At 35.4% G+C, this 13,960-nt stretch overlaps 1 protein-coding gene across 1 annotated transcript in view; it reads left to right on the plus strand.

Moving 5' to 3' along the window:
* KIAA0825 (KIAA0825 ortholog) overlaps window positions 1-13,960 on the plus strand; it is a 251,368-nt gene that overhangs the window by 86,102 nt on the left and 151,306 nt on the right. Inside the window, exons 7-12 of the mRNA XM_049795675.1 lie at window positions 1,178-1,272; window positions 3,004-3,231; window positions 4,227-4,492; window positions 5,741-5,891; window positions 11,072-11,262; window positions 13,397-13,579. Coding sequence (XP_049651632.1) covers window positions 1,178-1,272; window positions 3,004-3,231; window positions 4,227-4,492; window positions 5,741-5,891; window positions 11,072-11,262; window positions 13,397-13,579 — 1,114 coding nt within the window. The remainder of the gene's footprint in view (window positions 1-1,177; window positions 1,273-3,003; window positions 3,232-4,226; window positions 4,493-5,740; window positions 5,892-11,071; window positions 11,263-13,396; window positions 13,580-13,960) is intronic.

The following is a 13,960-nucleotide window of genomic DNA, read 5'->3' on the forward strand; positions in this document are numbered from 1 at the left end:
TGTTGTCTTTGACATCACTGGCCAGATTTAGTTGCATCTGGGCTTTAGCTTTCCTAACTTTGTCCCTAGATGCTCAGCTATTGCTTCTGTGTTCCTCCCAGGTTACCTGTCCTTGCTTCCACCCTCTGTATGCTTCATTTTGTGTTTGAATTTGGCTAGGAGCTCCTTGTTCATCCATGCAGGCGTCCTGGCATTTTTTTTCCAACTCTCTTGAGGTTGGGGGAGTCATCCTTGAGTATTAACCAGTCTTCTTGGACCCCATTTCCATCACGGTCCTTATCCCATGGGACTGTTCCAAACAGATGCCTGAAGAGGCCAAAGTCTGGTCTCCTGAAGTTCAGGGTTGTGAGCTTGCTTTTCACCCTTCTGCCTGCCATCAGGGTCCTGAATTCCACCATCTCATGGTTGCTGCATTCAAAGCTGCCTTTGACCTTCACATCCCCAACAAACCCTCCTTTGTGGTGAGTATGAGATCCAGCAAAGCACCTCTCCTTGTTGGCTTCTCTATAACTTCGAGGAGGAAGTTATCATCAAGGCACTCCAGGAACCCACTGAATTGTTTGAGACGATGATGAAAGTGATATCTACCCCAAATATTGGTTTGTCCTTGTCAAAACCGGGGCAATATTCCCATTACTCCAAGATTTATGAGTGGGCTTTGTACCAGCCCTTTTTAAGGAGCTTCACTTGTTCTTGTTCCTGTCACCATTATTTTGCTTATAATAACTGTACTAATTAACTGTCTTTTTGTTCTTATCATATTGGCGTTTCCAAATAAGTAAAAACTATAAAAATACATTAGTGTGCAATTCATATAATTTATTGAACAAAGAATAGAAATTAATTTCTACACAGCTGTTCTAAGGTTATCTGTTCTCCCTAGGAATAGGTGACTGCACAATCAGTATAAAAATGAATTAATGACAAAAGAAACTATATTTTACACATTATATGTGCGTTTGTATAATATATGAATACAATGGGATGTGGATTTCATCATGTTATATAAAAGGAGCTGTGTATAACCTGAATTTGACTTTATCATAACATTAGTATTCCTCTACATCTTGTTGAGGGTTTTTTTATGCTTCATATTGATATATCAGAAGGTGTTGTAGGCTGCTGACTTTTCTACAGAATTAATCTTAACTTTGATCCCTTTTATCATACTGTGCAGGAGTTCTGAAGAAAGCTAGTGGGGAGCTTTTAATAGGAGAAACTAGAGCAAATGAAACCAGTGTGCTTCCTGAGCAGTTACTTCAGGTAGAAGAGGTGAGTATGAAAAGAGTCTTACACTTTGTAGGGGATTTTCTTTTGTCTGTGTCTCCAGTGTAGTCTGTAACCATGTTCATTATAAACACCTATTGCCATAGTTTCATTATTTAGCTACTGCAATTAATTTTAGGTGCAAAGTCTCAGTTAAGATGGAATAAAATCTTACTGTGAAGAACTGGTTGTTATTTAAGATGCAATAACAGAATGGATTTAATGTCAGAAGTATAAGATACCTCATAACAAAACAGTAAAAAAATGCTAAAATATTATAGCTTTCTTCAGTATTAAATATATTCTCAAAACAGCAGAATCTGAAAAAGATCTATCAAGTTCTTAGCATTTCATTATAATGATGCTTCCTATAGGATAAGTACTCACATGATGTCTGGTTTCTTTGATGCCAACAAACTACTGTGTAGTAAGCACTATGCTTTGTAGAATGTATGTACAAGATTAAGTTTTAGTCTGGCTTCCATTTACTACTAAACAATTTTTTATTGTTGAGTTTATGGGACCTAAATGCTCTAACAAATCTGATATTTTGCAATAGTGGAATTTAATTTCCTAATGGCTCAATTTTAGTGGTGAAATTACTTTTTTAAATGTGCTTTGAATCCGTTTGTGAGATCAATGTTCCTGTATCTTATAGATTACAAAGAACAGTATTTTGAGAAGATTGAGCTTTAGTTGACCCAAGATTAAAAAAAAAAAAAAAAAAAAAAAAAAAGGAAGTGCAAAAATGGGTGTTGATGGGGGCTGTCTCTGTGCTTGCTGGAGTTGAGTGTTTGGAGTGGGGAAAGGGAACTTCTAAATTAGACTAAGCTGGAAGTGCTTTACTTCGTAGCCCTTCATTGTCTTCCAATTTAGGATTATAGCTGCAATTTGTTAGGAATCCCTCTTTTCTCCTACTATGCCCTCATGGTGGGGATCTTTACTGTACATCTTACGTCATTAAAATATTTCTCTTACAGTGGTGCAATTCTCAGTTGGCCACTTCTGGTAAGGTTTAAGTCTGCTGTATGTCATATGAGCAGTGCAAAGCAAGATTAGTAGAAAAGTAATGATGTCCTACTGTCTTCTTCTTGCAACCGTTATGCTTCAGAAAACTTTAGAAGTCCCTGTTTATAGAAGGCAGGGAACTGATGTAAACCATAGTAAAAGGCAGCATTGGCTAAAACCCAGAAATCTCTATTTAAACATTTTAATCATTGCTAAATCCATCTCTAGAGAAGTAAAATCCGGTGTGGTTGTGTTAAAACCACCTTCTCTAAATGTTTGCAGTTAGTGTTCACAGTTACTAGCTTCCAGTAGCTACCTTGCAGTGAAAATTATTACAGGGTATCAATTGCTGGATTACTTGTTAAAGTATCGAAAATGGTTACAAATGTATTTGACTTTGTTAAATAGATTCTGTTAAAGGATATAAATAATGTAAAGATGAAGCACAGCTTTTAAAAGCAGTCTTGTTTTAAACGGGGTTTTTTTATAAATTTATTTCTTAAAAATTTGATGACAAATTTAATATTGTTATGCATGTTCATTTTTGTTGAGTGTATATACTGCTTTTAATATGATTTCAAGGCTAGCAGATTATAATTTCAGTTATTAAAATTAATTTCAAAAGATGAGGGTGTCCTTCAATTTAATTATGGATGTTTGTATAAGTTTCAGACAATAATAATACTCAATAATGAATTTGGATTGACTTAATATAAATATGTATTTCAGCCTATTTTACTGAATTTTGGCTGGAGAAATGCATTTAAAGACCTGTCTTCTTCTGTGGCTCACTGTATAACAATAGCAATTGAGGATTTTTCAACTAAAATTCTTCAACATGAGCAGAAAGAAGAGTTTTCAGCTGCAGGCTCTGCAATGAGTCTTGTAAACAACCAGCAAATGAGGGAGTCCTGCGGAGCAGTCCAACAGGAGGAGCAACCAAAACGAATTGCTAAGGCAGGTATCAAAAGATCTGAAGTTTGAGGGGAGACAGAATGCCAAGGCTGTTTGCCATCTAGACTTTGAAGTACTTACAGTACCATTAATATTCTATATCTGATATAAATGGAATTAAGAAGAAAGTGAGAGGCATTACAATATGACGCTGAACAGAGTTTATACAATAGTCCATAGTCTGTACTTGAAAGAATTAACTTTTAAACTTCTCTGGCATTATTTTTTTCATCCCAAAAGTTTTAAAGCATTCTGATCTGTTACCAAGGGGTTCTATGGGAAAATGCTGAAAGCTTTGAAGCATAGCTATAAAGGGATTTCCTGTATTCATATCCTTAGACATGCCATTTAACTAATCAGCATAACCAATAATATGGCCAAATTAAGAGTTCTTTGATTTGTCTGAAAGGTCATTTATGATGGTTAATTAAATTGTTTTTCTGAGGCAATATGTGTTTGAAAGTTTTTTATTTAGTAAGCTTTGCAACTGTTCTAGCAAATTTAGAATGCTGTTAATGAATGTTTGCTTAAAATAACACATAAGCTTTTGGGAGATAATTTTAGGGAGATCAATGTATGAATTTACTGAGAGATGACAAGTTTGTTTTCAAATTCAGTATTAAGAAATGTGTTTGTATATTTTTCAAAATAAATTGGTTTAGAAAATTATCTTTCTTTACAAGGAATTAACCTTATGCTTTGAATGTACATCTAATGAAATCATAAACAAAATGAAGGCATTACTAGCATAAGATGGTTTTAATTTTTTTCCCCAGTATATATTATGCAGCTTTAAAGCAAGAAGGAATGAAATAGTAATTCATTTACTGTAGATAAACGTTTCTCCCCTGTATAACAGAATGAAATGTTTGTAAAGCTGATTTAATATATTTATGTTTTATGCCAATTTCATTATTCAAGAATCTGACCCTAGTGTGTATAAATTAAACAGTGCTGTCAGAATACAAATAACTTGATGCCACGTTTATTTCTCTCAGTTTTGTTCTGACATCATGGGGGAACTTGACACATTGCTTCCATTGGCTCTGGCATGCAGAGATGATTCTCTTCAGGAAATTAGAGCAAACTTTGTAGAGGCCTGCAGCAAAGTGGCAACAGCTGTCCTGGCAAGACTAGAGGAGAAAAGCAAAGACGTTCCCTCCAAGGCTCCCCTGCAAGACTTGTACGCTGCCCTTTCCACAGCAATATATGTCTTTCAGCATTTTACAATGTATAGCAATTTAATGAGAGAAACAAACAAAAAGTGAGTCCCTTTTACTTATAATGGTTTAATTCAAACATAAATAATATAGGACCTCATTCCATTTTGGTGATACCGTATGGTGGTAGTTTTCCAAATTGCATCATATTTTTTAGCACATGCACTGTGTGTACTGTTTATGGAAAGACCTGAATCAAAGCTATTGATAATCTAAAGCAGCCATTACAAAACAAATTATTTATGTTTAAGATCTGCATTTGATTTGCAGATCAATATTTTTTGTTTATTAAGCTTGAGTAAATAGGATTGTCCAGTGAACTGAATGTACTCTGCTCTCAAATAAATAAAGGGCTAATGCCTTAATTTCCTTTTCTGACCTTTGCAATAGCTGAATTTTCATAAAATCTGATTTAGCACATACCAATCTTAAAGGACAGTATAAATATACATTCCTGCACTTTTTCCTTACACCATCTGTATTCAGAAATGTGAACAAATACATCCAATGTAGTTTTAGAATTTATTTTTCATTGCATGCAGAATAAAAATTAGAAAAGATATGAAATAGTAGTGTAAAGTCTAAGACAGTGTTTGGCCTGGGGGACAATATAACTACATTTGCTGTGCTTTTAGGAGATTTTGACTTAAGATACAAGGAATCTCTTTATTGGCCCATGTGTTTCTGGCCATATATAATTTAAAAGTAGAAACTGGGCCTTCTGGGAGGGACACCTGAACTAGTGCAATTTTCAAGGAATGTATGATTTCTAAGGGGTTGTATGCACTGTGGAGCTACTTTCCCTCTGATGTTTTACTCACTTCTGCATGAAGTGTATCTTTGTGAATGGGAAGTCTGAGCCAAAATATTGCTCAATAATTCTACTTATGTGTATTATGAAAGAGTTTTAGTACATACTTACCAAAAATAATCTCTGGACTCTGTGTTTGTGTTTTCTTTATCACACTCAGTGCTGATGCAATTATGCTTCAACGCAGAATCTCCCAATAGCTGAAGGGCAAATGTACTTTTATCTCAGAAAATAGGATGAAGTAATATATTTCTCAGTGACTTGGTTAAATGAGAATTTATAGATGAGCAGATATATTTAAAGAACTTGTGAAACAAAGACCAGATATTTTTCAAAAGTGAATGCTAGGTTCAGACTGCAGGACAGAGAGGAAATGAATGATTGATACCTAATAATCAAAACCATTTGCAGTACTGGGGATTGTTACCTCCTACTGCACAGCCTTTCAATCTTTGCCTCTTTGATCATTCTCTCTGAACAGACCCCTGTTCCTAGTGCCTGTCCAACAATATCAGGAATTCATCAACGTTCTCCAGTTTCGAGTTACGAACTACTGCGTCAGAGTTTGTGCTACAAGCATTTTACAGGATGCTGAGAGCCACCACTGGGATGACTACAAAGCTTTTTATGAGGTGTGAGGTTAAGTTTACTGTGTCTCCCTTTTACAAAATGTGTTTTACTGGCTGCCAGCTCTCTGACTAATTAGAAGCATAAGATCAGCATTATTTTTACATAAAGATTATTGGAATTTACTATTTTGAAATATCTATTATTGCATGCAAATGCCTCTGTAGAAATGATGTAGGAAGACATAGTCATTTAAAGATGCGATAAATCATTACTAGGGAGTGTTTGTGTCATTTGTTTAATAAAATACTGTGTGTCAAGTTCAAGACATTTATACAGAACTCAGTAAAGAAGACGCTGTCATTTTAACACTTCTTCTTGTAGAAAGTGTAACATATGAAAATGAAAGACAGCTATTTTTCTCCTGGATTTTTTTAATCTGATTCTTTGATTTTTATTTTCAATGGTTCCCGTTTTTACTTTTTGTGAGTGAAGGATGTAACAAAGAAAGGTTGTCAATAGTTACCTTCAGCATTCGACAATGTGTTTCTGAAAAAACTAGTGCCATTTCACCTAAGTCACAGGTCTGCTCTTAAACTATAATCCTAATGATTCTGTGAAAAAACACTAAGGATCAAGTGAATTGTTATAATTTATTTTGGTTTTTTTTCATCACAGTTAAATGCAGACTTAGACTGACATATACTGTATGAAATTATTTTCACTTAATTTCAAGATGAAGTGGAAGTATTATATGTTTTTTATCAACAACAACTGAGATCTCCAGGAGACAAAGTCCTGTCCTTCCTTGTATCATTTGGTATCTGAGAGAACTAGGGTGGTTTTGTTAAGCATTTTCTAGAATTCTTATATGAGAGAAACCTCTGTGTGATACATGTATTCTGCAGATGTAATATAGAAAGCTGCTGAGTCAGTGACAAAAATCCATACCGGACGGGTAATGCAGACCTTAATCTGAGTAATCTGTCAAAATGCCCATCCCTCAAAGACAAGTAAACAATCATTTCACTTTTGTTTGAATGTGAGCCCAGATGTCCTGGGTTGATAAGAAGGTAAGAAATTCAGTAGCTTTTGGCAACTGATAAATCTTGATAGGGTCTTCACTCTCTGTAGTCTGTGTGGTGCTCTGTCCTGTGTATTAGTGGTCCAGTAACTATTCACCATGGAGGAAACCTAATTGTCAGAAATGGCTGCCTCAAGAATAAAGAGTGTGGGTTAGCTAAACGATTTTATCATCACTGCTCAGAACTCATGTGTGTGTAGGAAGGGTGAAGAAAGCTGGTATCTCAGCTCTGTACACTTGCAGGACTTGAGGTGGGAAGTATGTAATTTTATGTCACCACTCTGCTCTTTTTAGTGGGACACAGGCCTTGGCCCAAGGATGAACCATGGTCTGCTCAGAGTGCCTTCAGGAGGCATAATGCTGAGCAGCTGCTACTTCTATTGAGCTCCTGTAGGCATCCCAAATGGAAGAGATTGGCCTAGTACCTATTGCTTGTTACAGAGGCAACGTCCTGCTGAAACTTCTCGCAGTGAGAGGTGGCTCCTTCCGAGGTCTAAGCTTAGTAGGAGGTGTGAAGCTCTGCCTCGTAAGTCATGCAGATCCTGCTGAGCTTAGAAAACAGGAGTAGCTTGGAGCTAGGCGCCAGAAGGTTGTGCCAGTCATGAAGAGCAGGCTCTGGTACGAGCTCCTCCTCTCTCAATGGGAATGCACTCTTGCGCTTGTGCAACCCAGTGGCTCACAGCCCTTGCTGCGTTTTCAGTGGGATCCACTGCTGTAAACAGCACCATGATCTTGTTTCCTTAATGGGAAACTGCACTTGGCCCTCTGCTTCTGCTTGTCTCTTGAGTAGCCCAGCTCTTGAATCTGGTTTAGGTCAGGACCCTCACTACCCTTTCCCCGTTGTCCCCCAGTTTTGAGTATTACATGCAACTATTAAAGATTCAGTCCTCTTCTGTAAATCCTGAATGCAATTTCCTAAAGAAAAAAAATTACATTCCATTGTGCTTCCACAAAACAAGCAAAACATTGCCTGTCCTTTGTGTGTGCTGTGTGCATGAGTAGGGGAGAAGGAAGAAGAAGAAACCTTTCTTTCCTCATTCTTGTATTACATGCTTAATTACAAACTAAATGGCAATCCTACACATCAGGGATCACATGAAGTTACTCTCTTCTTGTTCCCCAGTAGTACAGGACATTCAAGTGGTATTAGAAAGAATATGTGGTAGCCTTCCTTCCATTCCCCACTAATGGCATATTGAATAATAAAACTGTAAGTGACCCAGAAGGAAGGCAAAACCACTGAAAGGCAAAGGGAAAGGAGGAAGGGGCAGGGGACAGTGTCTGTGTTTAATTACACAGAGCTGCACTTTCCACATCCATTTGTTTGTTTGTACAGTGGTAACATCTGAAGACAAGAAGATTGCTAGCAAATGGTTATTACAATCTATAAAAGAATTTTCTACACTGTTAAAATAAGAATAATGTATTTTTAAATGTTTTTGGACTTTCATAACTAATGTCAGTACCTGCTCACCCATCCTCCCTCTGACATGCACCTAATGCATTAAAAGAAAAGCCAGAAGACCTATTATGATTAGAGCGTAAACACAGAGATTGTTATCACTGTGAGACGACGGGAAGTTTTGAATATCTTTTAGGAAAGTTAAGCAGAGATTTGGTGAGATACAAGTAGCGAATTTGTGGTAACGCGAGATCTGAGCTGAGCTCTGAGAGCACAGTTCCCATCGAGCGCTCGGAGTCTAAGCTGCCAGGGAGTGAAACTCTCTGGGTTCAGGATCTCGCTGGTAGAGTGCACTGAACACCCACTGTGCCACTGGGCCAGCTCTCCAGATCACGTTCTCAAATGGAGCTTTTAGAGTAGCAGACATCTGCTGCAGCTTTGGGAACTTATGTTTTCTAATAGTCAAAGAATAAAGAATTGTCTGTTCAAAGATAATATTGAGTGGCTTATGTAATAAAGCGCAGCTGCTTGTTTCCTGATATATAAGCTAAATAAAAGCTCACATCTGTTTGTATTATACAAAGCCTGCAAAAATAGCAGATGTTTACCAGTAGAATTGTCTAGAAACAGCAACAAATAGAAAAACAGGTCAGAAAAGGGGAATGAATCTCCTTTAAATCTTCAGTGAAGCTGTTGCTTCTTCAGTGGAGGTACAATGTTAGGAAACAGGTATTATTCAATCTACTACTTTAAATTAAATAAAGCAGAGAAAATGAAGCACTTTGTGTTTACAGTTACATAGTTAAAAAGTAGAACTCGCCAACATTCTGTTACTTAAAAAAATAAATACCCTATGTTAGAAGGTCAATTTAGAATTATATTTCTGTTGTTAAGTCTGCATGTTTTTTGAAATTTTTTAAAATTTATTTTTGTAAATCAAACATATAACCTAAATAAATTAGCTTCCATTAGACATTCAAACTAATTATTGTTTTATGTGGTAAGTTTATTCTGTAACAGCTGAAATGTTTTTGCAAAGAAAGGGAAATGTTAGTAAAATGTCTGTAAGGTAGGGTTAGAGGTTTATTTCTGGATAACTTCTAGTGGAATGTACCTCAAGACTAGTCATGGTAATATACCTAAGAAAACCAGATTCACAGAAATGTATTAACATTTGAGTTATGCTAAGTTTATGAAATTATGTTATGAGTTGAGTTGTGAAGTAAACTTGTACTTTCTTATGATGATGTTTCAGTAGATCATGCAATAATACTGTAATTGTATTTCATACAGGAAAAATAGGAAATTATTTTAATATGTCCATTATTTTATTATATAAATTTTTGATCAGTGTAAGACAATCCTATTTTACCTATGTGGAAACACTTGTCAAATGCTTGATTGTTCAAAATACCAGAGTGATTGGGTTTTATTTGCCTGTTGAAATATGCTTAAAACAATTACAAGATGTCCATGGTTGTATGTACAAAGAAAACTAGGCATATAATTTTCTTTTGAAACTTATCTGTATTACATTTTTCCCTTCTGCACTAGTGAAACTTGGAAAATCAGACATCTTAATGATTTCTTTTTCTTTTTCTTTTTGTTTTTCTTTTTCTAAATAAGATTTTTAGAAATGCCTACACCAATCATAAATTTAATGACTAGACCAGTGGTCACAAGTTTGGTACTTTTGTTCTTTGTCATAATTTACCACTTTTTAATATAAAATACACTTAAAATATGATGGCAGAGAAATACTGAATAATGATAACTTCCAATAATCTGATAATGTGGTGTGTTTAAAAAGAAGCCAGATTATTTTGCTTCTCCTTATTATTAGAGAATGCCTATCAAACTCTTACAGTGTTTTACAAATCATGGGTTTTTTTAAATATTTCTGATAATGCTAAAATATCAACAAATTCTTAAAATATTTCTTGACTCCATTGGAACATGCGAATTGAAGGCTCAAGACTTTGTTCTGATACAGCTATTTTCTGAATAAGTATTAGTTGAAATATTTAAATGTGAGTTGAACTATGTACTACTTAGAGATATTATGGATGAACCAGTGTGATTTTGAGTCCTCTGTATTTATCTCTGTGTCTTATTGGGATGGTTCTGTGTGGACAATGAAATATTAATACCAATGCTGATTCTTTCCCTGAAAATGTTTAGTTTCAATGACTTACCATTATAAGATGAAAAAAAATATTGTACTAAAAGTTTCTGGACATCTCTTATTATCAGTTTAATTGTTCACTTGTTATTTTTTTCTGCTTTTATTGTATATCTATTATATATAACCAAAGCTTCGTAATCACGGTTATGTGTAGCAGTTATGAATCTGGAGAAATACATATGCTTAAGTAATTTAAATAATTATTTTCTTTTGAGGACAAAGAAACTGTTATATTAAATTCATCTGACTATTCTAGTGAGTACAGAATACTGTACATGTTTTTAAACTCGACTTACAACACTGTGGGTTTAGAGAATAGATTAATCAGGATATAAGAGGTCAAATGCTGTGGTTTGGTTTTGTGGCAGAACTCTACTTCTGTAACTGAAATGGAACATAAGTTTCCTTGCTAATAAAGATGTTTCACATCATGTCAGGGACCATTTTTTGGTCATCATCTGCCTGACACTCTTCAGCTATTTCCCTTCAGATTGAATTAATTAGACTTACAGGAATTAAATTGACATTTTGGGAAGGTGTGTTTTTATTATTTAACGTGTGGTGGTTTTGCTAGGGGGAAAGATGCTCATTCTCTGTCCAGATGTGGCATTACTTCTGCTGTGGTCTTCATCATGATCTGTGGACTATTGTACCTCCCAAGACAGCCCAGGAGATTCTTAAAGATGTCCTAGAGCAATCTTTGGCTATGCTGTCCTCCAGATATTGTCAGGCCTGCCCCAGTTACAAGAGAACACCACAAATCAGGTAATGGTTGTATATTTAATGCACACTTTTAATAGCTAAAATAAGTAAGTCTTAGTTTTCTGTTATGCTTTAATTCAAATTTCAACGTTAATGCACACAGCAGAGGGAATAGACACAGTACTTTGATATTCATTTTAATTCAATATATTTTGTATATTTAAGTATATTTGGTAGTCACATACTAAACCGGGCAGAATAAAAGACCCTTTTTGAACTCATGGTGAAATTGTTCCATAAACTGCTTGATTGGTTTGAAAGCCTTATGATAAACAGTGCATTGAGTGGTGGCACAACCAAAAATGTGGGCAGAGTTGGCAGCATCAGGTTTAGAAATCAAGCCATTGATTCATGAAGAAAATTCCATGTGTTCCAATAGAACTTAGGTTTTCATAGAGCTTTTCAAATGAAGGAGCTACGAGGTCACATCAAAACATTTGCCAGAATGAAGCCAGTGGTGTAGAAGGAGAGAAGAGGAAGAGGCTATTACTTCTCCTGTTGCTGTAGGAAATATGAAGCTGGAAGTTCTTCTTGTTGGGATTCTTATATTTTGCCAGAGAGGAGGGTCTCTTTAAGAAGTACCAAAGCAGGTTTCTCCAGGTGGAAGCTTATGTTACCTCTGTCCATTCTCTTTCTATCCAATGTCTTGTTTTACTGAAGAAATTGTAATTCTTATCCTGCCCCTTTGCTATATATCTTTCCTATATGAATACGTTCCTCTTTTTAGATTTTGAAAGTGATATAGTCCATGGTGGCCATGCAAGTTAAAAACTTAAGAGCTTGTCATCTGTAGGAGATGAGAGACATTCAGCAGAGATATGTTCTGTGTGAGCTAAGAGTTATGTGCTGCCATCATAAATTTTATTATGAAAAGGAGCAGTGTCGTGGAAGCTTAAGCAACTTGCACAAGTTCACGTACCTGGAATAGGTGGAAGAACCCCAAAGCACCTATTTGTATGCTCTACTCCTGCCCTAGTTTACTGTGATCGGCCTTTCTATATCTTTAAGTACAGAGTTTTCCTGGAAACTTTCCTGGAAATTTCCTGGAAAAATTATTACCCTGAAATATGAAGAATATGCATTGATACAGTATTTCTTATGTGTAGTATTAGTCAATTCTATATGAATTTGCTTCAAAATACTGAACAAGAGAGAGCTTTTTATGTTGTTGTTTTGCAGAGAAGATGTTTTATTTAATAAGGTCATTCTTGAAATCATCACTAAGTGAATTGAATTATTCAGTCATGCACAAATGAAAAAAGCAATTTTTAATTAATAGCATTCAATATATTTCTACCACAGACATTTTAAAATTTTTTATAATACTGTACTTTGGTGGGTGGGTCTTTTCTCCCAATGCTTCTTGAAATGTTAGAGATCTGATCTGTAAGATAGACAAATATATGTTCATGTGTGTTTGCCTAGATTTTCCAAAAATGAGACGATCCTTAAAAATGCAGACTATCACATATGCATCCATTAGCTTTTAGGTACTTAGGTACTTTTTTCAGTCCAACATCATGCCTGCCATATATTTTGTTTTATCCATCTATTTCCTATCTGTTGTATGTCAGCATAGTTTTGTGAGATTATGTTGTTGCAGTTTGGGTTCTTGCTGTTGTTTAGGCCAATGACCCATGATGCTTTGCCAGCCAATATCAACAGGCAACAGATTACTGACTCAGAAATGTTCCACATCATAGTATGTTGCCTGGCAGTTAAAATTTAGCAAATTGAAGGTTTGGCTCACTCATCATTTCTTTTTTGCTCCAGCAGGATTTGAAAATAGTATGTACATTCTAATTACACTTTATCATAATGAAAACTAAAATTAATTTTATTTAGTTGTAGTTTAGAAGGTAAGTTGTTCCTGCCTAGTAGCGTTGTTCTTTGGAAGAGGAAACTTCCTTTTTTTTTTTTAAGTCCTCTTTTGATTGGTTTCAGTAACAACTTTTCTGTGGAAGTGCTTAATTTTTACAGTGCAGTGGATTCAGAATTCTTACATCACTAATGGAAGATTAAATTTGAAGTCTGTGCTATGATTTAGGTATTTTTTCAGAGGAAAGCTTTGTTTAACTGAAATTTACCACTATCCTGATGTCCTAATAAATGTTATTTTCACTTTTTTTCTCTACAGAATTGATATTGCAGCAATTTTGATGTCCACTGAAGATATGCTCTGGTCAGTTTGCGGCTCTGTACAGGAGTTTCTGAATCCGCATGAAGACAGAGATCTCAAGATCTATAAAATACACAGCCACTGCAATAGTCTGCTCTCTGTGCTGTCTATTTTAACTTCACCACTGAAGAATTTGTATGAGTGAGTATGAAAGAAACTTCAATTTGAGATAAAATTGGTTCTTGAGCTTACATGGATAGATCTACAAGGTGACTAATTATGTTGAAATACAAATGCAATGTATAGTGTTGACACATTTTGATAGCCTTTGACTGTTTCTCGATTTGGTCTCGAACTTATCTTTACTATCTTACCTAAATCCCAATTATATCTGCTGGGATTTTATTAGCTTTGGATCAAACTCCTGTACTGCACATTTTTTTGTACAGTGATAATGTAGACCGTAGTGAATGTCTAGTTTGATTTCCTCTGTCACACAAAGAGTAGAATTTCATTAATAATTACTGTCCCAAGTTTGCAATTTACTGTTCAGTTAGGACACGCTTCATTAGAAACACATTC

The sequence above is a fragment of the Accipiter gentilis genome, chromosome Z (assembly GCF_929443795.1).
Source record: "Accipiter gentilis chromosome Z, bAccGen1.1, whole genome shotgun sequence".
Classification (NCBI taxonomy): Eukaryota; Metazoa; Chordata; class Aves; order Accipitriformes; family Accipitridae; genus Astur; species Astur gentilis.